This window comes from Acinonyx jubatus, chromosome C2, assembly GCF_027475565.1.
Source record: "Acinonyx jubatus isolate Ajub_Pintada_27869175 chromosome C2, VMU_Ajub_asm_v1.0, whole genome shotgun sequence".
Classification (NCBI taxonomy): Eukaryota; Metazoa; Chordata; class Mammalia; order Carnivora; family Felidae; genus Acinonyx; species Acinonyx jubatus.
This window is the reverse complement of record NC_069384.1, coordinates 146,790,738-146,817,490: the sequence shown is the minus strand read 5'-3', so window position 1 is coordinate 146,817,490 and position 26,753 is coordinate 146,790,738. Positions and strand designations below refer to the sequence as shown.

At 48.9% G+C, this 26,753-nt stretch overlaps 1 protein-coding gene across 1 annotated transcript; it reads right to left on the bottom strand.

Annotated features, from left to right (window-relative positions):
* Positions 1-10,605: 10,605 nt before the first annotated feature.
* Positions 10,606-16,578, bottom strand: CCK (cholecystokinin). The gene is made up of 3 exons (XM_015062799.3): positions 16,420-16,578; positions 14,951-15,166; positions 10,606-11,010 (listed from the first exon to the last, which is right to left on the bottom strand). The coding sequence occupies exons 2-3, from the start codon at positions 15,162-15,164 to the stop codon at positions 10,877-10,879; spliced, it is 348 nt and encodes a 115-aa protein (XP_014918285.2). The 5' UTR covers positions 15,165-15,166; positions 16,420-16,578; the 3' UTR covers positions 10,606-10,876.
* Positions 16,579-26,753: the final 10,175 nt, after the last annotated feature.

Genomic DNA, 26,753 nt, shown 5'->3' with positions numbered 1-26,753 from the left:
AAGACCACAATTTTGGAGAACACAGCCCAAAGGGTAGCCTGTGGGGATAAATCGTCATTTCCCATGTTCCAGTTGGGAGACAGCTAGCTTTATTCAAAGATACCAGAAGCTGAAGCGACAACCAAACTGAATGAAGCCCAGACTACCTCTACGAGCGTTGGTTCCTCCTCAAAAATTGGAGCATCACCAACTGAACCTATGGCTTCCTGGTTTCCAGTTCCTCCCTAAAAGCCAGCAACTGAATCAAAGGGCTCCTTAATTGGTTTTTTCTTAAGCAAGAAGAAGAGCCTAAACAACCCAAACTCCCTACTTGGAGGCAGCTGAATGGGAGGGAGAAATGAATTTACCTGTCGTCAAACACAAAATACTTACCAAGAGACGTCTGTCCATAGTGAAACCAAAAACCATTTTTTGGCCAAAAGAGTTCAGTTAAGCACCAGCGATTGGTGACTCCCAGTTGGGGTGGGGCCCTGGGCACGGTCTCCAGGACAGAGAGCCTAGGCAGCTGGCTGGGCCAGTCACTGGACTTCAGTTATCAACTGGGGGCCGACAAGCTACGGCCAAAGAGCTCCTGACTGAGTCACCCAACTTGTAAATGAATCCAACTTCTCGTACACAGCAAAAACAATCACTGAAACATGGAGGACGCCACAAGAAAGGATTTATTCAAGAGGCAGCCGAGCGGAGCGAGGAGATAAGCCCAAACTCAAATCTACCTCCCCAAAGGAGGAGAGTCTGGGATATTTAAAGGCAAAGGAAAAAGGTCTGGGTAAAGAGTTGCACCTGTGCTTATTGGGCTGCAGCTTCGAGTAGTTTGGTTAACCCTTCGGTTACTGGTTTCTGTATCTGCTTATGAACACTAGTGTCTTTATGTATAGAACCTGTAGCGTAAAAGAGGCATATCAGTTGGCTGGCTGTTCCAGTAATCCTGGTGAGGGGTAACATGGTTCTGAGCAAGGTGGTGACAGTGGCAGTCATAACAAGTGGGCAGCTTCTAAATACATTCTGGCTTTTTTTATAAAGTATTTTTAAAGTTTATTTATTTTGAGAGAGCGAGAGGGAGCACAAGCGAGAGAGGGGCCAAGAGAGAGAGGGAGAGAGAGAATGCCAAGCATGCTCTGTGCTGTCAGTGCAGAGCCCAATGTGGGCCTCGAACTCACGAACTGTGAGATCATGACCTGAGCTGAAATCAAGAGGCCGCTGCTTAGCTGGCTGAACCACCCAGGCGTTTTGAAGTGAAGCCAACAAGATTTGTTGATGTTTTCTTTCTTTCTATTTTTTTTAATTAAAAATTTTTAAATTTATTTTCAATGTGGCAAAATACACTGAACATAAAATTTACTACTTGAGCTTCTTAACTGTACAGTTAGCTCTGTGGCATTAAGCACATTCACATTGTGGTAGAGCCATAAACACCGTCCCTTTTCATCTTTCCCAACTGAAAATCCTGTGTCTGTTAAACACTAATTCCCAATTCTCCACTCTATCCAGTCCCTAAAAACCACCATTATACTTTCTGTCTGTATGACTTGGATTACTCGCGTATGTGGAATCATACACTATTTGCCCTTTTGTGACTGGCTTATTTCACTTAGCATGACGTCTTCAATGTCAATCCATGTTGTAGCATGTGTCAAAACCTCATTCCCTTTTAAGGCTGAATAATATTCCATTATATATAGATGTCACATTTTAAAATTATTTTTTATCAAATATAATTTATTGTCAAACTGGTTTCCATACAACACCCAGGGCTCCTCCCAACAGGTGCCCTCCTCCACGCCCATCACCCACTTTCCCCTCTCCCCCACCCCCCATCCACCCTCAGTTTGTTTTCAGTCTTTAAGAGTCTCTTATGGTTTGCCTCTCTCTCTCTCTCTCTCTCTAACTTTTCCCCCCTCCCCCTCCCCCATGGTCTTCTGCTAAGTTTCTCAAATTCCACATGAGTGAAAACATATGATATCTATTTTTCTCTGCCTGACTTATTTCACTCAGCAGAATACCCTCCAGTTCCATCCACGTTGCTGCAAATGCCCGGATTTCATTCTTTTTCATTGCCAAGTGGATTTGTCGATGTTTTCAATGAAAAGCGTGAAGGAAAGAGGAGTCAAAGATTACTCCAGAGATTTTGGCCTGAGCACCTGGGGGGATGGAGTTGCCCTCAGCGGAGTTGGAGTCCAGGCAGTAGCTGGAGAAGGTTGGGGGCAGGGGAAGGTCATCAGTCCAAGTTTGGATTTATTGAGATTGAGGTCTCCATTAGGTGTCCGAGGGGAAATGATGCCTAAATCTTTGCCTTTGGACCCGATTTGTCACCTCTGGCTAGAATGTGAAAGCCCGATGTTAGTGCCGTGTCTCTGGTGCTTAGCTCTGTGTCTGGACCACAATCATCTCAGTAAATAGCTTTTGAATGAATGGGTGAAAAAATAAATGAACAACTTCAGGGGTTTCCCACACAGACCAAAGTTTGTGCTATCCAGATTCCAATCCCACAATTCTTTTCCAGACAGTGGAAGAGAATAAGAATTTAAATCTGCATGCTGTGTCTAGTGTTCCTTGGAAACCCATTTTATGAGTTCATTAATTATAGATGAAACCTTTCTCCTTTGAAGTGGAGAAGTCCCTCAGAGAGACAGGAGCCTTCCCCTCTGCCGACAGCCTGAATTCAGCTGGAGGCTGGGTCAGATCGACGATGGGGCTTCAGGGATGCCTGGATGGTTCAAGTCAGGTAAGCGTCCGACTCTTGATTTCGGCTCAGGTCATGATCTCTCTCTGCACTGACAGTACGAAGCCTGCTTGGAATTCTCTCTCTTCTCTTTCTGCGCCTGTCCCCACCCCCTCAAAATAAATAAATAAACATTTTAAAAAAAGACAAGGAAGATGGGGCTTCAGCTCTGGTAGGGATGAGATGGCTGAAGTATGTGGCATGGTTGCCCCACTTCTCTTCTCCCTTTAAATGTGGGTATGTTTTTTTGTGTCATGTCTTCTCCTCTCAGAACACCCGAGTGGACTCCAGATCACCTTCTCTTGGGACTTCCCTCTGTTCAAGTGCAAGTCCAAGTCATTATGGACCCTCCAACCAGGCGTTCCTGATGGGGACCACAGCCAGATCCAACCCTTCCCTGAGGTCCAGCACAGAACAGGAGGAGTTAATTCGGATGCTGTGTATGCTCACTCTAATTCAGCCGCAGTTAGAACTCCTGTGTAGGTCTGACTCTGCCATGAGCTGCCTGTCCTGCACCCTGGTGCCACTTCCTTCGAGGAGGCTTCCTTGACCCCCAGTTTGGGCTTATGAGTCCTCATTAGGCAAGGAAGACACGGAAGGCGAAGGTGAGGAGAACAAATTTTTACATCTCATCCTTTATGTTCAAAGTGCAAGAATACATGCACCCAGTGGAAATTAACATGTTTACTTATTTGAAGTTATTTTTCCTTTCCATTTTCCTCCACTCAGATCTGGAAAGCATAAGGTACTCACTAATTAGAGGTAACCATAGCTACCAAGTTGCCTTCACGATATATCTAAGACTTAATTTTTCTTGGTTTTAATTCTACATAGAGCACTTCACTTGCTTGTGGCTCTTAGTCTCTCTTCAGTTTCATTGGGTGATTTTCCAAACCTAAGGTGCTTTTAGTAGCCATATTAAAGGCTCAAAATTAACGTAATAAAAGAAACCATCTCCATTCTTAGAAAACAGCCCCCATACCCCGAATCCTCTGGTTTTAAAATTTCAACCAACTGTTGAGATAACCAGCAGGTTGGGAAGGAGAAATGGGCCTGATCCTGCAGATTTCAACATGGGCACCACTGTTTCTTTGAAGAGATGCTTGGTACCCAGAGGTGTGTGTGGGTTTTTAAAATGTCCACTTGAGGGCGCTGTTGTCTTCTGTAGGGGTGACACCAAACCTCCATTTCTCCAGTTAGGTAAGTTATTAAGCATGAAGAACTTCACTGACACCTGGCTTCCAACTTGCCTCAGTGGTGGTTCGATGTCACTCAGAGACTGGCACCAGAGACTGGCACTGCCCGGCTGGCTGGCCCCTTAACTCAGCCACAGTGCTTTCTCCTAGCTTCTGCGCATTACCTGTCAGTTCCTGGTGCATTGCGCTATGAATTCATGAGTCTACCAGCTGGCTCGGTGTCTGTACCTGCCATGTCAACATAGTGCCTGGCACACGGGTGTAGTTCCACGCATGTTAAGCCAGTGAAGGGTTTGTAACAGTCCAGACAAGTTGATGTAAGAGAGTCGTTGAATCCTTTCCAAGAAGGAACTTAGAGATCGAACACATGGAAGTCATTCTGGCTGTGGTCCACAGGTGTTCGGGCAGGTAAGGCTTGAACTACTGCCAATGCCCGCTTCTATTTGCCCACACCAGCGTGTGAGCCATGGGCAGGAAAAGGTAGAAAAGGTGCTGGTCTTGGGACTTGGTTAGGTGTAACATTCCACACGTCAGCAGCTCTTGTTCTCTCTTGAGATTTTCCCAGCCAGAAGCCTCTTGGGAGTCATATTAAATGAGTCAAAATTAACATAATAAAATAAGCCACCCCTTCTTAGAGAATAGCCTGATGCCATTAATGACTGGGTTTAAAATTTTCGGCACATCTTGAGACGATATCACATCTAGATCCTATAGTTCCAGTACGAAGTGCCAGACTGAGAGAAGGCAGGGGAAAATCCCTGCAGGCTCCAGGTGATGCCTTTCTTAAGCTTAATACACTAGAAACCGGAAGGGAGGTCTAGGGCACAGACAGTTCCAGGAGATGCCTCTGAGTTCTGGGTTGAGCAGTGACATAGGAAGCTCTTAATGCCCAGAGAGCATGAGCATTCCCTGGTTTTCTATTTCTTCTCGTTCTCTGTTCTCTCACGCGACAGCTCCCGGGCAAACCCACACCGCGGCGGTGACAGTCAGTAATGAAATCAGTAGGAGCCAAAACTCTGAACAAGGGGAACCTGCTCTTTGATCAGAGGAGCTGTGATCCCAAGAGGGTGAGGCCAGCCCCCATGGCTTTTTTCTCCTGCCACTGGGACCTGAATGGAAGTGGGTGGAAGACCCAAAAGGGGAACCCGCAGAACTGAAAAGGGCAGGGGAGACTGCAGAGAAGGAAGGGCTCAGGAAATTGAGTCTATATCATTGTTTACGGACTCCCGAGCCCTGCTTGTCTGGATCAGGTCCTAATTAGCATATCAAAGACTTGGAGAATTTAAGTTATGGTCTACCAGCCTACGACGACCCTGAATGCCTGATCCCAACTGATCAGGAAATTAGTACTTGGATAGGGGAACTTCAGTTATATGTAGAGCACCGCTCAGTTCCCACAGCGGTCACTGGGGGATTTGAGATTTTCCAAACCAGGAAACTTCATTGGACCTCACTGAAAACTGAACTGCATTAGAACCATACCCCACAGAAGGTGGGTTAGACCTTGTAGACTGACCCTAACCAGGTTAGGAACCTAACCGCTAAAACAAAAATACCAACATTTTTTGTAAGACTTAAACAAGATCCATAATGCGATATTCAAATTGTCCAGGATACAATTCAAAATTGCCGAGCATACAAAGAACCATGAAATTTTCAATTTTTTCTCAGAAAACACAATCAGCAGACACCAATGATGAGATTTCATAAATGTTGGAATTATCAAAGACTGTCAAGCTGCTGTTATAAAAGTGCTCAAAGGAGCAATCGCAAACATCCTGGAAACACATGTTAGAATAGAAAATCTTCGCAAGGAAAGAGAAGATCTGCATGGAGATTCTAGAACTGAGAAATACAAAACCATACTAAGAAACTCACTGGTTGGGACTCATTAGCAGAAAGGAAATGACAGAGAAAGAGTGAGGGAACCAGAAGATTGATAAATAGAAATTTTCCATGGTGAGCCGCAGAGAGAAAAAAATGAACAAAGTCTCTGGGACATGTGGGACAACAACAAAAGGTTGAATGTTTGTGTCATCAGAATCCCAGGAGGAGACAAGAAAGCATGTGATGCTGGAAAAGTATTTGAAGAAATAATGATTGAAAACTTCCCAGGTTTGGCGAAAGATACAAACTCACAGATTCAAGAAGCTGAACAAATCCCAAACAAGTTAAACTGAAAGAAATCCACACCCAGATACAATATAAACAAACTACTGAAAGCTGAAGACAGAGAAAATACCTTGAAAACAGCCAGAGAACCGTATAAAGGAAAAGGATAGAGAGCAATGGAGGAGCTTTTTAGAAGAATGGTCAGGGCAGTCTCTGAGCAGGATATGTTAGAACTGAATGAGCTGAAAGGTCTAGTCATGCTTTTTGGAGCAAGAGGGAGCCAGACAAAGGGAACAGCAGGTGCAAAGGCCCTGAGGCAGGAGCGAGTTTAGTGTTTCCATGGAATAGCAAGGAAGACAGTAAGGCTGTAGCGTAATGAGTGAATGAAGGGGTGGTGGTGAAAGACGAGGTCAGAGAGGTGGGACTGATAATGACCACATGTCTAGGGGGAGGTCTGTCACGAGGGCTTTGTATAAAGTGGAGAACCCTGGCAGGTACTTCCTCACCTGGGGCCCCCTGCCCCTGTTCTCTGGGAGGACACATCTTAGAGCAGGAGACAAATAAAACGGATAATTTTAATAAATCCTTTCAGAACTCAGAGCCCAGGGGAAATTAGTGAGGCAACAATTTTTCCTCTTTTTGGCTTGACCTCTGCTTTACGTATCTTCAAAACTCACAATCATTTGAAGTTGTTGAAAAAAAACCCCAAACAACTGAAGGTACCTGGAAATCTAAGCAAGCGGTCAAGATTCTTTTCCCTTGGCTCGTCAACCTGAGACAAGAAAGGGGGATGGTGTTTCTGTGTTGTTTGTTAAAAGAATGAACATAGGATATCCTTCTCCCATCTTCCCTCTCCCTTATCTGTGATTGGCTGCATCTGAGAACAAAGACGCCATCTGGAGGTTGGGGCGCACTGGGTAAAGATTTTCTCACTTTACAGGAGAAATATGTTACAGGCAGATTTTGGTAAAGGAATCTTGGGGAAGTGACTCCTGTCCACTCAGTGGCTGCTGGCCTTCTTGAGACTTGAGTGGCCGCCGGTCAGGACAGGCCAGGTCGGGCCTCTTAAACCAGAGGTCTAGAGGTGTGAGCGGGTGCAGGAGCCAGCAGGGAAGCCTCCTATGTCTCGGCCTGGCAAGGAGCTAATTCCAGAGAGGTCTTACAGGTTCTGCCACTCATTCAGTGTGTGATCTTGAGTGGGTTTGTCGTGTATAAAATGGGGGTCGGGGCAGGGGAGGGTGCGCGTTGAGCTAGGATGATAGCCGTTGGCCTTTGCCATGTGTAAGTTCCAATGGATCGAGCAAAAGGAGCCCTTCAGTGGGCTTAATGAGCAGAGCTGGGGTGCAAACGGCAGAAACAGCTGCAGGAGGAGGTGGCCTGGGGTGCGGGCCCGGCAAACTGAAGGGATTCAAGAGAAGCAGCTGGCAAAGGAGGGGGGACGGAGAGGGGCCCTTGAGGGGAGACAGGAGTGAGTGGGGAGGAGCGGGAGGGGAGGGTGAGGAGGGAGGAAGGGAGCATCGTGGCTTCTGAGGGGCTGCCGGCTCTCCTGCGACGCTGGCTCGGCTCGGCTGCAGAAGCCTGATGTGATCCCCCAGGAAGGGCTGAGGAAGAGCTGGGTTCTATGTTCTGGCTCCGAGGTCCCTGTGTCAGCAAGTGGCACAGAGACGAGCGCAGCGCACAGCAGTTAGAAGGGGACTGACCTGAATCCAGCGGTGACACCAAGAGGGACAGGGGACAGATGTTCAGGTTCCCCACCCCCACTCACTGTGCTCTGTCAAGTCCCCTCAACGCCCCCCGCAAATTACCACCCACGCTAATTCAGTCTAATTCAGACTCGCGCAAACACCGCTTACAAATGAGTCTCCGAGCCTGTTCTCTGCCAGACAGGGGCTCTAGGTGACCCCATGAGAAGTTCAGAACCAACCGCTTCAACCCTGGAGTCGCCATGTTGTGCGTGGCAAGTCACTTGGCCTCTCTGAGCTCCAGCTTCCTCTTTGAAGGGTAGGGTCATCGTCGCTGGCAGGATTGGGACAGTGTCCTGCGATGGTGCCCACGAGGCCCCTTGTACAGAGTCCTGCACCCAGAGGAGCGAGAAAACGTTCTTTTCCTTTCTGTCTCCTGTATTAGGAAGAACTGCGAAAGACTTTGAAGAGCAAAGGGGATTCGTGGGTGTCCTTTCAGTGGGACTCTGGGCATTGATCCGATGCTGTTGAGGTCTGTGTTTCTGATGGGGCTACTTTGAAAGCCATAGGAAACCACAGTCATGCAAATAATTCTTGTCTATAGAAACGTAAGTGAATATTGTCCCCTAAAAATATAGGGAATTTCTGTCCCGGATAACAGATTATTCCAAACATTACATTCTACTGGCCTAAGGGTACGAACCAGCTTGGTATCTCTCAGCAAATTCATTTCAGCATTCTTGATGCCTCCATGTGTCTGTCCTACAGATTCTTCTTTGAAATGATATGACCTCTCAGTGGTCTCTTTATTAATGAGTTAAATGGCATCTTTGTTTTTTTTTTTTTTAATTTACTTTTTTATTTATTTTTTGTTTTTCAATATATGAAATTTATTGTCAAATTGGTTTCCATACAACACTCAGTGCTCATCCCAAAAGGTGCCCTCTTCAATGACATCTTTGACATGTGTTCGTTTATATTCGTATGGCTCATGTCTGTATCTTTGAAAATATTTTACCATCTACTTCCCTGAGGATTTATAAATCACTAGGTCAGATCAGACCTTTGTCACCCATTCCCCGCTGCTGATTTAATATTCAATTCCAAATCCTTCCCCATCCCCCACCCCAACACACACGCACGCGCGCGCACACACACACACACACTCATCCCCATCTATACCCAAGATCTCTCACACACCCAGAAAAAACTTGTTTTGCGAGGTGTGTGTGCTCTGTGCTAAAGATGTACGCACCTGGGTGTTTAGCCAGGGCTGGGACCCCTGAGATCTGAAGCAGTCTTTGAGACCAAATTGTAGGGACTGAATGAGGTAATGGCTCACAAGGGGACAATATAATGTGTTGTCCGTTCAGAGTCTAAGTTTTACACTGAATTCTGACTTCACTTCAAGTTAAAGAATGCAAGGACCGGGGGCATCTGGGTGGCTCAGTCGGTTAAGCATCCAACAGTAGTTTTTGGCTCAGGTCATGATCTCATGGTTCGTGGGTTCAAGCCCCATGTCGGGCTCTGTGCTGACAGCTTGGAGCAGCTCAGAGCCTGGAGCCCGCTTCCGATTCTGTGTCTTCCTCTCTCTGCCCCTCCCCCACATGAGCTCTCTTCCTCTCTCTCTCTCAAAATAATAAATAAACACTAAAAAAAGAAAAAAAAGAATGCAAGGACCCAGTCTTCCTCTGAGGACTTTCCTGGTGGCCTTCTGGTGTCAAGAAAGATGGCACTGAGGGCCTGGGGAGGACCCCGGGCTGAGTGCGGCCCGTCCAGGACCAGGTATAGATGTGCCAACGTTCTTCCCAACGTCTGTTCCCTTTGGGGCTGCATGTCCTGCTGCATCAGGCCACCTGGGGCCTTTCCTGGATTGGAACCCGAGGTTTCTGGAGGCCTCGGCCAGGAGGCATGGAAAGGCTGCACTGTGGGTGGCTGGTGTCTGTCTCTGGGTGTCCTCTTGAAAGAGTTTCTCTCACAGACCCCTGCAGAGACTCACCGGCGGGATCGGTCCAAGAAAGGAGAGCTTCTGTGCTGGAGAGCTACCAGGATCACCCGGCCGGCCCTGAAATATGTCTCTGGAATATGGGGAGACCCAAAGGAGTGTAATCACAGGCTCCCCTGTAGACCACGCAGCCCCAAGTGTGGTCGGGACCCACAGCACTGGTACCACCCGGGAGCTTGCTCAGGCCCGAGGCCAGACTTGCCGCATCAGAAGGTGCAGGCTACCAGACTTCCCTGGTGATTCGTGTGCACTCCAGAGTCTGGAAGGGCTGGGGTGCTGGGGGTCACACTCCCTAGGAGCGATCGTCTGTGAATCTCATTAGCTGGGGAACTGTGGGCCCGTCCCTTCCACCTCTCAGAGCGGTTTCCTCGTCTCTAAAAGAAGGACAATAACCTCTGTGCCACAGGGCCGTGGAGGGGTCAAAGGTTTGTGAAAGCCCTGACAGCATTGCTCCATAATTTGGTTAAAGGCCAAGAGAACCTAAAGAAACCCTGGCGTGGGATGGGGTTGATGCCTCCGGAGGGGACGGGAAGATGGTGAGGCTCCACCTTGGGACGGATCCCGAGCTGCCTTTCTGGTCTTTACCCAGGCGAATGAGTGTTCACCACAAGCAGGACACGTTCTCTTTCTGCAGTGGAGCCCGGCTGGAGCCCCAGGCCCAGGGTGGCCAGGGCTGGGCCATGGAGCTGACCCAGGGGGCCCTTCCACTGGCCGTTTTGCCTGCAGCAGGGGAGTCCGCCCCATGTCCGCCCTCATTTCCCAAGCTCTCTCTGGGACCATCTACCGCAGGGATTTGTCCTCGGGCACCGTGTACCGGGCGGCCCTCCTTGAAGGTTCCGAGGATTAAATGGAGTCCTTTGCACTCAACAGACACAGGGAACTAGGGGGCAGGATGAAATCATTTTAATAGCATAGCAACACTTTAGGACCAGGTGTCACAGACGAGGAAAATGGTTTGTCTTCCGCTCGTACAATTCCGGTGAGGGGTGAGGTTGTAGTGAACAAGATTACGGACATAGTTTTCACATTGAAAACTTAATAAATAGGTACTTAAAACGTCAAACTTCAGAGACAATGGGTCGTGAGTGTCATTGTTTTCGTATTCTGCCTCCTCTGAGCCAGGAGGTTGCTTCCTGGCTGCTGACAAAGGTGGGGGCCCTTAGGACGGGTACTCGTACTCCTCAGCACTGCGCCGGCCAAAATCCATCCAGCCCATGTAGTCCCGGTCGCTTATCCTGTGACTGGGGTCCAGGCTCTGCAGGTTCTTAATGACGGACATTCGGCCAGAAGGAGCTACAAAGGGCAGGGGAAGAGGAAACAGGGCCATTATATCTAGGAGCATCACCAATTCAATCTGAGAGGAGCACAATGGGAAAAGCCAGACAATTTGTAACATGCACTTTCTTAAAGGTATCAAAGAGTTACCAAGCAGTGGGACTGCTGGCCCCAAATCTCAGAGAAGACAAGGACCCAGGTCTGTGTAACCAGGGAGGGTAATATTTGCTAGCTATGGTTGTGGTTTCTAATCTGTAAGGATTTAAGTGCATTCACTGACCGTGGCCTTTCACAGCCGGGACCTGCCTGGTCTTTCTACCCCTGAAGGGTGTTTTCTCTTACGTAGCTGGCCCTCAGCAGACGTCAAGCAAGGATTTTCTTGGTACTTACCCATTTCTGAAGTTCACTCCTTAATATCCCGAGCATACTTGACTCTTGTTAAGGTAACACAATTACAGTATTTTGATGTTAGAATGGTTAAAAAAAATGGAGTCAAGTCCTACCACTAGACAAATACCATTTAAAAATTAATTTTAAAGCTACCTTCTTTTTAAAAAAATGATATTGAGAGAAAGGCACACTGTCAGATTATAAAATCTTACGTCAGTAACTGACAGAAGAGTGGGCAGAAAGGCAATAAGGAAGTTATTTAATTCAGCCCTTTTGATCCAAATGCAATAACTGAATGAGAAATGGGCCTTTTGGAACTGGAGGTAAGTCCTCGGGAACAGGATGACTCTCATGTATAATTCACATTGAGGGAGAAGGGACACGAAGGAGCAGTTTCTTTGGAGACCTGACATAGTCCTAGGCCAAGGGTCACAGACAGAGGCCTCCCGGGTATGAAATCAGTAGAAGGCCTTCTTCTGTGCAAGCCAAGAGGCAAGTAAGTCCCTCAGGGACCTCGAAGGGCCAAGCCCAGGGGACTTTAAGAGCACAGTGATGGAAGACCACCCCATACTTCCTATGGGATCAGGGCACTGTGTCCCCACTGCTTGTGACGCTGGCATTCAGCCCTTCTGTATGAGGCTGCCCCTGCCAACTCCCGCCCTCAGGCTGCAAAGAGTCAGACAGACCGTGGCTTATTTAGTGACACATGACCTTGCAGAAGCAGTTCCTCTATCTCATTGGATAACCAAGTAAAGCCAGCTAAATTAAAAACCAGAAACAATTATACAGAGCCATGTCCCCACCCATTCTTTTCCGCCCCCCACCCCACCTCAATCCCTTCCCAGCCTTGGAATCTGAGAGTCAATCCAGCACATTCCAGCCCCTTGCAGATATCTCCAGCCTATGCACAAGGAAGAGAGCCCCAGCTATTGAATTGCTCAACATCTTTTAGGTGAAACATTAGTCCTCGCACTAAAAAAATAAAAACAAAAAAACCCTGCAGTCGAGTTATCTGTACACAGTCATGGAAATACGGCCCATCTTCCTGCCTGCCGCGGATGAACACCCCCACCAAAGGCTGGCACGGCCCCAAGTTGCAGTTAATGAGGCGAAGTGGCAGCTTCCATGGGCACAAGCAGCCTGGGTTCTTGGTGGGGGCACCACGTTAAGCCCTGGTGGCTGTGCTCCCTACACACCTCAATTTCCCCATTCCACACACAGCTCTGCGCTCACAGCGTGTGCATCTACCGGGGTCCTCGCTCACTTCCCCAGTGCAGACGAGAGTAGGGACTTACAACTGGTTTATGGAACGGAAGTGAAGGACCTGTCTCCTTTAAACTTGAAAACCCCGAATGGGAAGCTGAATGGCTTCTGGACCTTCTGGGGAGGGCAGGGCCTGGACGGACTCTCAGATGTGCAGAGTCGGCCTAGATGTGCGGAGTCGTGTGGCTTATGCATTCTTAGAGTCCTGGCTCCCACAGTGACGAAGAATAAGCGAGCTTACTGCACAGGGCTGCTGGGGGCTAACCGTACAGGTGTTACAGCTGTAGCATGAGAGCTTTGCTGGGCACGGGGCAGGTGTATGCCATATGTCCCCGTGCTCCCTCAATAGAATTGCTTCTCCTCAGCCACTGAAAGCTTTGCAGACAATCCCTAATGATCAACTCTTGAGCACTCCTCAAACAGTGCATTATCGCGTTTAGGGTCTTTAAGCACAACAGTTGAGTAAATACCCAGCATGATAATCAAAATAGTAAAATAGTCAAAGAAACTGTCGAGGTGTAAATATTTATCCCCGGTTCATATTCGTCAAACAGACGAGTCTGATGGTTTCCTAGCCAGTGCTCATGGTGGGTGTCAGCAGCTAGGGGAGGCAGAGGCTGCCATTCCCACGTGGGTTTGGTTGGTGCCACAGGCTGAAGGCCAAGGGAGAAGGGGGCTGAGAAGAGGTGCCGGGAAGAAGCTTCCCGCTAAGATTTGTAGCGTAAAGCCGCTGTCAATGTCAGTTCTGGGGAAGTGGTGTGGTAACTGGCTTCCTTCCCGGACCTGTTTCTGGTGGTTTTTTCCCTAAGGTGGGGAGGTGGCTCCAGATTATGGCTCCATGAAAAACCTACGCTATTTCAGACTGGTCTGGCTGAAGTTCAGCCTACCTCCAAGGACAGACATTAACTTATCGTGATGCAGACAATCAGCAAGAACTCGAAAAGTTTTCAGACTTCCTCTGTCATCTGACTAGTATTTCCACATCTCTCGATTCAATTAGCTGGAGAGCAAAACAGAAGACGGAAGCTGGGACAATTTCTCAAAGAGAGGACAAAATGTAACACATCATCTTCTGCTTTGTTTTGTTTTCTTTTGTTTTCCTTCTGAACTCCCCTGGTCAAAAAGCCCCAGTCTTACCTTCATACGAAACCATCAGAGACTCTGGAAAGCTGAGCCCGTCATTTCCTCCTTGTCTAGTCAAGCCACGAGCTAAGCTTCAAATCCAGGTCCCGTCACATGAGAGGGTAAGGGAGCCTCATGGGAAAGGACCCCCTCCCACCCCTCCCAGCAGCATGTTTTGTGGTTTATTGTCCAGCCGTGTCGGTCCAGTTTAGCCTACTGCCTCACAGCCTGTGTCGACCATAAGCGTCACTGTGGATCAAGTTGGTGGAAAAAACTGCCCCAGTCCCAATCACGATTCCTAAGGAGCACACAGACGAATGAGCCTCCCTCTGAATCACACAAAGAGCTAGAAGGGACCTAGGGGAACTCTAGCCTCATCCCTGCTGTATAGATGAGACAGGCCCAGGAGAGGGGCAGGGTTGACAGTATGGCACTCAGCTAGTGAGCCCCCCAGTCACCTTATTCCTGGAGAAAGACTTTGATGCTGAGAAATCTGTGGCTTGAGGGCTCCTGCTGCAACTGGGACCATTTCTCCAACAGCAAAATAAAAACAAACAGGTCTGTCTATTGGGTGATCATTTGAAATCACTGCCGAGGGGAACTCAAAACTGCTCCTGATTCTCTCCTCCTGTTATGTTCTTCTGGGAAACCTGACACGTTGTCACTTCTTTTTAAATGGTTGCAGTCAGAACCCAAACGTTTTCTCAGCATCGATTCTTTCCTGCCAGGGGGCTTTCAAGTGTCAGCGTCAGAGTGGCTTCTGATTCCTCTGCATTTTCAGTAGAGGCTATTCTAACAGAACTGCAAACCTTTTTTGAGTCAGTAATTTGCTCTGCAATTGCCTTTTAATGTCTTCATAATGTGGTGTTGAGCTTAAACAGCAACACGTACCAAAAGTTAGTTTCAAGAAAGCTTTTAAAAACGGTTTTCCCCAATAAATGTAATCTTCCACACCAGCTCTCAGTTTGCTACAAAGGACGCCCAGAACACCACACTGCCCGGTGCAGTACAATTGGGAAAAGAAAGTGAAAACCCTTTCGGCCTAACGCGCAGCCTGGGTTCCGTTTGGAGAGGTTACACACCTCCATCCGCCAGACGCTAGGGAAGAAGGTCGGGATTGGGAGCCCCCGCGCGGGGGCGGAAGTGAGGGATAAGGACCCTACAGATGAATGAGCATCCGTACCTTTCCGGGCCTGCTGGATGTATCTGGCCAGCAGCGCGCCCAGGTGCGCTCGGGGCTCGCCGTCCACCTTCTGCACGGCCCTCAGCTGCCGCCGGAGCGCTTCCTCCTCCTGCTGCGCCCCTGGGCCCGCAGGGTCCGCCGCGGGTACCGGCTGCGCCAGGGCGCCCGCCGCCAGTACAGCCATCAGCACGCACAGGCACACGCCTCCGTTCATGGCTGCGGAGAGCGAAGAGGAGGGGACGTGAACGAAAGGGTGGGGCGTCGCGGCCTCTCGCGGAGGGTCAGGGCCCCTGGGGTATGGAAAAGGGGGCTCAGTCCAAACGCGCGGGGCTCCAGACCCGCCACACTTGCGCAAGCTCTAGGGCACGAGGGCTCGCCAAGCGCCGACGGGAGCTCTGAGCGCGCTCCTTTTGTCTTTTGGGTGAACCACACCCGGTGCCCCGGTATGGGACGGAGACCCTGTCTTCTAACCTGGTGAGCAGAAGGAAAACCTTCTGTTTTCCTTTAGTGCTAGAAAGTGTTCTTAAAGCGTCTGTCTTCTAACTGGAAAAGCAAGAGATTAATTAAAGATGGGAAAATTAGCTGGAGAGAAGACTCCGTGGGAGAAATGAGATCCTTGACAGCTAAAAAGCTTTCAGAAACGGCGAAAAATGAGCAGCGCAGTTTAAAATGTGGGAACAGTAGGGGCGCCTGGGTGGCTCAGTCGGTTGAGCGTCCGACTTCGGCTCAGGTCATGATCTCACGGTTGGTGGGTTCGAGCCCCGCGTCAGGCTCTGTGCTGACCGCTCAGAGCCCGGAGCCTGGTTCAGATTCTGTGTCTCCCTCTCTCTCTGACCCTCCCCCGTTCATGCTGTCTCTCCCTGTCTCAAAAATAAATAAACGTTAAAAAATTTTTTTAAAAAAATGTGGGAACAATAAATAAAAGCCATATTTATAAAGTTTCTTTAAGATGTAGATGGGAATTGGCAGTAAACTACCACGCAAACCACAAGAATGGCTTTTCAAAATCAGAAATATGCGCTCCGTCTTCAGTCGTTGGCAAAACTCCGCTGCATCTTAGATCCACGAGCAGGTAACACTCGCACGTTTCGATCCCCAAAGCCCTGAATTTTTCTGCAACGCTTAGAAAATGAGTTTAAATCTTAAAACCTCTTGGTAGTTTATTTGAAGAGATCGCAAAGCACCTGGCACTTCTGTGCAACATCTAGCAAACCCCACTTTGCATGCTAATCCCAGCAAATAGATATTCCGGCATTGCGTGCTGCTGAGAACAAAGCAGGCGCTTGGAAGTCTCTCCATCAAGCTCTACCCACCCAGACCTCCTTGTTGTCTCTGACCTCGAGAAATGTCTTTCGAGCTGTCGGAAAGAAGACACAGGAAGCAGAAAAATGGAAGGGGTGCAGAACTGAAGACAGTATTCTTCAGCCAACTGAACACTTGGATCCCCCGCGGGAGAGTGCGGAACCTACCTTCAGAGTAGGACGCAGCTGGCTTCGCGTTTCCACCGGAGCGGCGGGGAGCCCAGCCAAGTTCAGGGTGGGCCGGCAGGAGGCTGCTGCTTAAATAGCCCCTCCCGGCGCTGTTAGCCAGTCATCTATTTACCCAGCCTTGACGCAGACGGGCAGCAACACGTGCTCCGGGGCGGCCACTGGGGCGACGACCGATTGAAGTGGCTCCTGGGAGAGAGGGGGCGATGGCTCTGTGGAGTTGGTGTCGGGTGTCCCGCCCCCCTCTCTGTCGGGGGGTGGGGGGGAGCTTCCTCTCCCAGATCTGTCCCGCTCCCTCTCCCTTTCTCATTCTAGGGTGGGAAGCCTAGGTGTGGGGAATCTCCTCCAGGATGGAGAAGCTGCTGGAGAGTTTAGTCTGCTTTGGGGACCGCAGGGGCCGGCCAGGGAACCGGGGATGCGGCGGGCGGGGTGGGGTGGGGTGACTACACAGGGCTGGGTGTCAGACGTGTAATTCTGAGCTGGAGGGGTGTTGGCTCCCCCCTCGGAACCTCCCTGGCTGCGCTCTGGCTGTTTGGATCAGTGAGTGGGCTTCCAGGGGGAGGGAGGCGTCTTCACTGTCTTCTTCACGGTCCTAGGAAAAGCCCTGGAGGTTCTCCAGGATTCCTAGGGCTTGTGTTCCCCGGTCAGTGAAAAGGGTTCCGGCCGGAGCTGCCTCCTGGACTCCCAACCTCTGTGCACGCGGCTGTAAAGTGGGGATGACACCACAGGGCTTTGCTCGGAGCTTGGAAAGGGCTGTGTTTTCCTCCGGGGCTGAATTAGCTCCTGCTCGCGGCGCGCGCGGCTCCCGGTCGCCGACAAGTGGCGCCAGCGAGCGTACCAAAGAGCCCCCCGCTCCGCGTTCCCCTCCGGCAACGGCATCCGCCGCTCCCACCTTCCCGGAGTCGCCGAGCGCCCACGCCCCGGCCGGGTCTCCGCGCCAGCGGGGGCTGCTCGGCTTGGACGAGCAGGGGTCACTCGACGCCCCCAGGGGGCAACGAGGCACCGAGGCCGCCCTGCGTCCTTCCCTGCGCGATCGCGCCCCTGGCTCGTGTGCCAGGCGACCGGCGCCAGGGCGCCGTGGTGCCCAAGCCCGTCGCCGACCTGAAGCCATTTGCGTTGGCGCTCGAGTTCGCCGCGTCCCCGCGAAAGGCACCGCCAACCGCATTTCCCAGCCCGCAAACAGAGGCGCGGCGGAGAGCTGCGCCTGGCCGAGAATCCACGGTCTGCCCCGGGCCGCCTCGCCACCGAGGCCTCCCAGCCTGAGACCCGGGGGGTCGCGTCTACCCCTCGTGCCGTCCCAAGACCCTCCATTCCTCTTCTCCTTTCCCTCCAGAGGATTTGGAAGTGCGTCTTTCAAAACTGGCATCTGTGGGGCTCCGGAGATGGCGGGACCACGAGGAGCGCTGTGAGGCGGCAGGGGTGGGGGGCGGGGGAGACACTTCTGGCTGCACCCCCCCCCCCTTCTAAACTCTAGACGCTGCAGTATTTCTGCAACCTAAACGAAACGTTTCTGAAAAGGCAGCAGGTAAAATGTTTTCCCACGAGTCTGCTGCGAAGGTTGTGTAGTTCAGTTGGAGAGACTAGTTTTATTCCTGACCGTGGCCAAGACATTTCTGGGAACATAAACTTGTTACAAAACAGAATCATGGAGGGGCGTCTGGGTGGCTCGGTCGGTTAAGCGTCAGACTTCAGCTCAGGTCACGATCTCGCGGTTCCTGAGTTGGAGCCCCCAGGTCCGGCTCTGTGCTGACAGCTCAGAGCCTGGAACCTGCTTCAGATTCTGTGTCTCCCTCTCTCTCTGCCCCTCCCCCACCCATGCTCTGTCTCTCTCATTAAAAATGAATAAATGTTTTAAAAAATTTTTAAAAAAATCACGTAACGGGCTTGTTCAAATGTCGCTAGAGTTTCCGATTCTGAGGTGAGGCCCAAGAATCTGCATTTCTAGAAAGTTCCCCATGATGCGCCTCCTGGTGGCCCCCGAGCATACATTGAGAACCACTGCTGTAGAATTTCCCTATGGTAAGCCGGTTACTTAACTTCCTTCCTTCCATGCATTTCATTAATAACTAATATTTATTGAACCCTTGCTTTGTGCCAGGCATTGGGGATTCAGTATGAACAATGATGACAGTATAATGGGGGAGCAGAAAAAAACAAGTAAACGTACATACATCCCCTGGTGATTCTGATGTATTTGGGGGACCCTCTGGGTGGAGGTGGTCGGGCACCATCCCAGAGAAATGTTTTGATGAGGGGGAGGGAAGGAATGAGGCTCCGGGTTCAGAAAGAAGAGTCTGGCTGTGATGTGAAAGGTGTTCCAAGTGAGAGGGGAGACCGTAAGTCAGGATCTGTTAGGAAGGCCAGGAGGGATCAAGATAGATTTATATTTAGGATTATAACCCATTATGAAACTATTAATTATTATGAAACATACTAAACATTATGAAAGTAATGTGTTCATCAGAGATAATTCAGAAAATAATAAAAGTAGGGAAAAAAGGAAAAATTCCATCACCCTGGAACAGCCACTATTACCCTCTTGGTGTTCGAGAAGCCTGTGGAGGCAGTGAAACTGGGTGACTGAGGCTGACCTCGAGGTTCCATGTCATGAGCCAGGGGAGGAGGGTGTGGAGAATTACCCAAGACAAGGAATTCAGGTATGAGAGCAGGTTTGGGATATGAGGGTGAGGTAGGTAATGAGTCTAATATAAGACTGAACTCACTGCTTGTGCATGGGCGGTCCAGGAGCACGTTGAGAATGAGCCCTGAGCAGTGCCCTCTCTGTCCCCCACCTGCCCAACCCTCACCCCATTACCACTGAGCGAGACTCACCAGCTCGGGTCCAGAACGTGGAGGGTCCTTCCCCTCGTGCAGGGGGCTGAGAGCATGACAGCTGTATCCAGATGTGGCATTTGAGACGGAGCAGTGGTGAGACTTTAACTGGTTTTAGAATCTCGAAATTTCCATCTGATTGTGCTGAAAAGCAGTTAAGTGAAGTCCTGTTTAGAGTTAAGGAGGTGTCTCCAGCGGGTGGTCCTTGCAAGAGATGCAATCACTTCAATGTAGGATTTTTAGCCACGGGAAGGATCTCAAAGACATATGTCCATTTTGCACTTGTAGAAAACTCAGTGGCATTTGCAGGGACATACTAGAGCCTCCTAATTTATTATCCACAGAATTTAAACTTGTTACAAGTAACCCCCGTTTGAAAGAAGTCAGGAGACGCTTTGCTCTGATTCCTGATGTGTTGGTTTGAAGGCTTCTATTTTGGGTCTTGACTGTTTCCCCTCGAACATGTATTAGAAATGCCATTATTTGTCCTGGAACTTCTCAAAGGCCCACGGAGCCAGTGTCATCTGCTATTACCTGGAACAGTTTGACTGAAAAGAAGGAAGTAGCTGCGGTCATTGTGAAGAGTGCTTCCTCTCCCGAATGATGAGTTCCCTAGAACGTCTTGTCTTAGTTTGAGTGCTGCAATAGCAGGGCTGAGACAAGCACCTGGGCACAGGGGGTTTATCTGGGAGCTCGAGGGAGCAGGGGGGAGGGAGCAGGGAAGAGAGAGAGAAAACAGTCTGGTGCATGCTGATGAGTGGGTTCCTGGTGTGGCAGCCGTCCCACTGGGGTCTCTGTGAGGTATCTCTTGGAACGTGACTACCTGAGGCTAGGAGGAGAGTCTGGGGCATTTACTCACCAGCTCCTGTGGCCCGTTGGTTGAAGGCTTCTCCAGGGTGTCAGCTCCCCCTTCACTTCTGAATAGGCCTCCCTGCTCCTGCAGGGCCAGAGAAAGTTCTCCATAGAGAAGAGAGAAGCTGATGGCTGAGGTGGGAATAGCTACCAGGGAGCCGAGGGCACTAGCTGAGCTGCTATAACAAAACACCGTAGACTGGGTGGCTTAAATAGTACGCATTTATTTCTCACAGCCTGGAGGCTGAGAGGACCCAGATCAGGGGGCCCTCATGGCCGGGGGCCTGGTCAGAGCTCTTTTCTTGGGCTCTCTTCCTGCTGTGTCCTCACATGGTAGAGAGACAGCAAGCTCTATGGTTTTGTTCTTGTTAGGGCACTAATTCCATCATGAGGACCTCGCCCATCATGACCTCATCTAAACCTAATTATCTTCAAAGGTCTGACCTCCTAATACCATCACACTGGGGGTTAGGGCGTCCACATACGGATTTTGGGAAAACGCATTGAGCCCATAGCAGGCTGCACCATAGCTGCATGTGGAAAATATCTTCCTCTTTCACTGGCATTTCTGCAACGTTAGTGGAATCCCTCAAATCTGGGGAGGAAGGTCCTCTCATGTAAGACAAACCCAGACACCAACAGGTGAGTAAAACAGCCTGTGAGTAAGCAACATCACAATGATAAACGTCAAGGGACACTTTTGGGTGGTAGTTAATCCCACTGGGAACCCCTCGGGTGAGTGCAGAACTCGTACTTCAGAGTTATCTTACCTGAGCGGGTGAGGTTGCTGGGTATTTATACATCAACTCCAGACAGTCACTGGTTGAGGCTGGTTCCTGGAGGCAGGGCGGTAATTAATTCCCTAGTGCTTCTGGCCCACTGTGTGTGTGGGCCAAAGGGGTTTCTAGCTCCCACGGGAAGCCTGTAGAGGGACAGTTACAGCTGCTGGCGATGGGAAGCTGGGCCTGCAGGGACTCTCAAGGTCAGGACTGAGGGGTTATGTGACACTGCAGATTTATTCCTCTAGCACTTTGCTAACATTCAGTGTTAGAGCTTACCATATTTTATCTTAATTTCCTACAACCGTGCTTGGTACATAGCAGTTGCTCAATAAATCTGTTGACTGACCTCTTCGTCTATATGAATAGCTCACTGACCCATATGCCAGGGGACAGGAACTGTGACTTATGTGCTGGACGCATGCTAAGTGATCAATAAACATTTACGGTGCAAACAACTCTTATAGTTTAGTAGACAGGTTGTATGAGGTGCTTGGTGGTGAGTGAAAAGCCATTTGCTGACCCTCGGCTGGGTCACTGACTCCCAAATGGTCACAGGAATTGTCTTCAGCACCATTTCTTTCGCCAGGGATGTAAGAGCCACCTGAAATGGGAGGTTGCCTCATGAATGGGTAACAAGTATGAGAAGCGTTCAGCTCTCAGTCATTGATCTCCACGCAGAATAAGTCTTTACTTTTCATACTGAAAAGATGAGAGGAACAGTACTTGCTGGAGAAACAGGCTGCCACTGTCCTCAGGCCTGTCGCTGGGCTCAGTTCCCTTTGTAGAAGGTTTTAAAAGAAGCCTCTATGGTTATACCTGGGAAAAGTTAATAAGCAGACTCAAGTTCTATGATCGTGCCAATCCAGCTTCCCTCTGGAGCTGGGGCCCCTTACGGCAGAGGACACAATGTGTCCCTCAGTGGTCTCAGCTCCCAGCAGGGACACGTCCCGCCTTATCAGCCCACTTGGTGCCCAGTGCAGGCCATTTTTCCTTCTTTGAATTAATGCCTGGGGTCACAGCTGTCCCAGGACAACCCTCCTGGGGAGAGCTCTTAGTTTTGAAAAATAAATTTAGGGGTACCTGGGTGGCTCAGTCAGTTAAGCATCCAACTCTCGATTCCAGCTCAGGTCACAATCTCATGGTTCATGGGATCGAGCCCCATGTCGGGCTTTGCACTGACAGCATGTAGCCTGCTTGGGATTCTCTCTCTCTCTCCCTCTCTCTCTCTCTGCCCCTCCCCCACCAGAGCACCCCCTTTCTCTCTCTCGCTCTCTCTTCCCCCTCCCTGCTTGTGTCCATGTGTGCTCTCGTTCTCTCTTGAAATAAACATTTAAAAATAAATATGTAAAAATAAAATTAAAAGGTTTGAATAGGTATTGAATGCACATCATTCACAACTGAAAAGGTAGAAAATAATGAATGAAATGAAATGAATGAAATGAAACAAAACAAAATGAAACAAAATGAAATGAAATGAATGAAAATCAAGTCTTACCCTCACCCCATCCTTATACCATCCTTAGAGGCAAAGAGTGATTCTAGTTTATAGTAAATTCTTCCAAAGGGAGTCCACGCATATACAAGTGCATCAAATAAGTGTCACACACACACACACACACACACACACAATATCCCAATATAAGCACACAGTACATAATGTTCTCTACTTCACCTTTTTCACTTAAAATATATCTTGAGGTCACTTTGTATTGTTGGCATAATTCTACCTCAATATCTATAGAATAGCCCTTTATATGGATGTGCTTTAATTCATTGAGCCAGGGCCCTATTGTTAAGAATTTAAATAGTTTCCAGTATTTTCCATTTATAACAGAAGCTCCTTGAACATACATCATTCTGCACATGCACAAGGTTACCTATGGCATGAATTCGTAGAATTGCAGAATTAAAGGGTTTGTACACTTAACATTTCATAAATATTGCCAAGTTCCCCTGCATGGCAATTGTTCCCAACTGTCAAGGACAGCATATTTATCTTTTCTTGCTTATTAATTCTTCAGCTCCAGCTACTTGGCCAGCTCCTCAGCCACACCCACCACTTGAGAGCATTAGCTCTGAGTTGGTGGAGAGCGGACCTCACTGAATGACTGGGTTCAATCTTTGAGTGACAGGTCTGTTTGAATTCCAGCATGTGTAGGAGGCAAAGTGTAGGCAACGCTTCTCAGTATGGCTGGTACTGCCCTCTAGATGATGTTTGGGAAATGTATGGGGACTTTTGGGGGGGGTGTTGAGTACAGTAATGGGGGTGTCTATTGGTACTGGGGGAAATGGGGGCCAGGATGTCTAGGTGTCTGGCAAGCCCCTGGATAGACAACCACATAATGTTGAATGACCCACTAGACACTCAAGTAGGTGAATAAAGCCCATGATGATGATGTGAGCCCACATTTTGAAAACTCATATCACCAAGTCCCAAGGTTGCTTGTGGTATTGGAGCTCCCTCTACATACCTGTACTGGCCCATGAATCTAGCTGCCTTAGAAAAATCCTTATATCCTTTAACCTTTGGTTCAAATCATCAATGCAGAGAAAAATGTCTACAAAATTCAGTTGCAAAATGTGTTACTTGTCTTAAGACCAAACTTACTCATTCTAAGTAGGTGCAAACATCTGACAATTTCCTCTTCTAGTTAGCTGTGCCTGACCATTTACATACTGAGATACATACCATTTTATTCTAACTTGCTGTTACATTATGTAATGTACTTTCTCTCTATAGTATGTTATATTTGGGGCATTATATTGATTTTTAAAATATTATGTGTTTAAGTGTATTGTAAGAGTTAAAAATGTAACTCCCAGTAAAGGGAGTAGTATCTTTTGTCCAAAGTGGGTGTTGAGTCAGATGGGGTTGGGATTCAGGACTTAAGAACTTGGACGTTTAAAGCCTAAGCATGATATTTTTTGCTATCTTAATTCAATCAGGGGAAAGTAAGAGGGCAAAAGTTGGGAGCAGGGACTGAAGGCAGGGACCCTGGAAAGATGGGGTGGAGTGTGTAAGTGTGTGGAGGGCAGGGCATCAGGATGTAGTGCAGAGAGAATGTAAGTACACATCCCTCCTTCCTCACCTCGCTACTGACTAATGGGCTTGACCACACCATCCAACCTGCACTCACTTCTGTGGACAAGCCTGAGATCCGAGGATGGACAGGGAGGTCCCACATGCCAGTACGGAGGTGGGCAGATATTTGGGGTTTTGGGAAAAGCAAGTTTGGGCTGCTTTGTGCAGGGATAATATTGAACAACGTCCAAAAGGCATGTTGACGGGAAAGTAGCCCAAAGAAAAAATCATTTCATGCTAAAAAGCGGCGGTATTTGAACTGCGAGAGTTTGTACCATAAATGTAAAAAGTTCTATTTAGATTTTCATTCCTTAAGGAATAGCACAAACCTGCAGCGAGTGCAATAAAATGTTAAAAATTGGCAGCCTAGAAATGAGGGATCTGTGCATATATTTTCCTAGCACCCAGGATGATGAGTGAAGGAAAGAGTTTGTTTATCAGCTTCTGTAACTTCCCCAGAGATGGCTGGCAACAGACGGGCCTCCAGCTGTGCGGGGAGCTTTGGGGTGCTGGGCCCAGGGGCTGCCGAAGACTTGAAAAGGAGTGAGAATGTGATCCTATCTGCCAGATTGTGCTTCTTATGTAAGTTTCTGGAGCTGAAAGAGATTCAATCTTTGAGCAAGAACATTGGCTTATATTTGGGGTCTGCCTTCATTTGGGTTCCCCACCCCCCAACACAGAGCCCGAGACAAAGACCTGGATGCAGGTAGTGTGTTTTGGAGAGCATCCTAGACTGCTGAACTGAGAAGGTTGGAAAATGAGTCTGGGAAGAGAGAAAAGTCAAGTAAATGTGGCTTAATAAAGAGGTTATTGATGAAGGAAACGGGTTCGGTCTAGCTGGGGCCCTTCTGAACAGCTGTATAGGAAACACCTCTCACCATCGTACCACTGAAGCATTAATCCATGACTCCTATGTCCTATTGTTTGAGGGCTCTGTGATGGGTTGGGGGTAGGGCAGAGAATAGAGATGGAGGTACTCGATGAGGATAGCCACCGGCCTGTACAGGAACCGTCCCCAGCAGCTGCCGACGAGTACAGGTGGGCTGAGGGGACGTGGGTGAAGCATGAACAGTGTCTCCTGCAGCCCCTAAGTGCAAACCTGAGGAAAGATCCCGTTACATTCCTGAACTGTGAAAACATGCAGGCCTTCCTATTTTGTTCTTATTCTTTGGAGGGAAGTGTGCACCAATGGGTACAAATATTTTGCCTGGAGAAACGTTCAAGTAACACATCCTCTTTCTTATGTTGAGTACTGTGATCTTTCCTCTCCGATCCTGGGAACTTTGTAATTCCTGGGTCTCCCACTCATGGTTTGTGCAACGCAGAGCAAGCCACTTTGGTGTCATGATTCTGTGTTTGCACAACTGTCGAACAAGGCATGTAGGAATCACTTCCTAGAATGGTGTGAACTCTCAATGGGATAAACCTTAGTAGAGGTGAGGTCTTGGGGACAAGAAAACTTGCATTTTCAGCCTTTTCCCACATTCAGCTCTTCTTGGAACAGAAAGACTTGTCTCAGGACGAGATACTGATGGGAGGAGGGAGTAGCAGTGAGAGGTGTTTTCGGATTGGGTCACTAACACAGATTTGCGCTAAGCCTCCTGAGTTTTATCACTCACTCTCTTCTCTGCGAACAGTGGCTCCTTTGAAGTCAAAGTGGAGGAAGAATCACACTAAAAGCTCAAGTCCTCTAAAGCTCAAGTTTTGGGAGACTTATTCTGGGCTCCCCGTGGACGACCCTTGTATAACAAGATGCTAATTTTAAAGAGAAATCATGGATGCAGAGAGCAGGAATGGTAGCGCAGCTCTTTCTTGGCAACCCTAGTTGCCGCAAGAGTTGCCAGGCTGCTAAAGGCATTCGCTTGTGCTGTACACACAGCTGGGAAATTCAGAAGTGAGGAGCTGGGTTTGTCACCAGCCAAAGCCCTGGAACTCACAAAGCAATCTGCTTTCCTTGGGAAGATACAGATGGGCCTAAAGGATTCGTCTAGAGAAATGCTGCTGGTGTCATGATATGGCTGTGTTTCTTTTTCTTCCACCCATAACTGTTCGTTTTCTTGCTCTCTTTATTTTATTTTATTTTTTTTAAAGGACAATGCAATAGGCACTGTAATTGGAAAGAACTTGCCTTCCCAGGGCACACCCTCATATATTAATATAGATGCTTCATCAGATGCCATGGGTGCCTTGTGGGTCAGTCTGACTTCCAGCTCCTAGCCCCTGTGACTCTTTGCCCGAGTGTTCTCCCTGGTGATGGGAGGAGTCTTCTCGGCCATCAGAGGTGGGCTTTAAGTGCTGGGGATTAATGGTCCCCAGGAGCAGCCCTCAACCGGCCACTCATGGGAAGCAATGAACACATCCCCAGCTCTCTCACCTAAGTCATGTTCTACGCTGGCTGTCATAGGTCCCCACCAGGGTTCAGCCCCAGTTACCCTTGGTGGTACCATGCCCAACAATGCACCTTTCAAGTGGCTGCCTTCCTTGCTCTGTTTCACTCCCTTATTTCCATCCCCTGTGCTGTCTGGGATCACCTCCCAAGTATACCACTCGCCCTCAAAGCCTTTGCTCAGGTCTACTTCTGGGAAAACCCAAATTATGACAGTCAAAATTTCAGCTTCCATCAGAGTCATATTCCAGAGTTAAAAATATTCCTCATGCTTACCCCCGTCATGGGCAATAAACTCTCTGTGGACCGTGTGGCTAAGAGACAGTCCTGGGATGCTGTGGTAACTAAGGGGGTGGTGTTGGCCTCAAGGAATTTATTAGAG

Coding starts and splice junctions, on each gene's coding strand:
- CCK (XM_015062799.3), bottom strand. CDS start 15,164: ATGAACGGAGGCGTGTGCCTGTGCGTGCTGATGGCTGTACTGGCGGCG. Junction 11,011..14,950: donor CATCCAGCAGGCCCGGAAAG/GTACGGATGCTC, acceptor TGCCCTTTGTAG/CTCCTTCTGGCCGAATGTCC.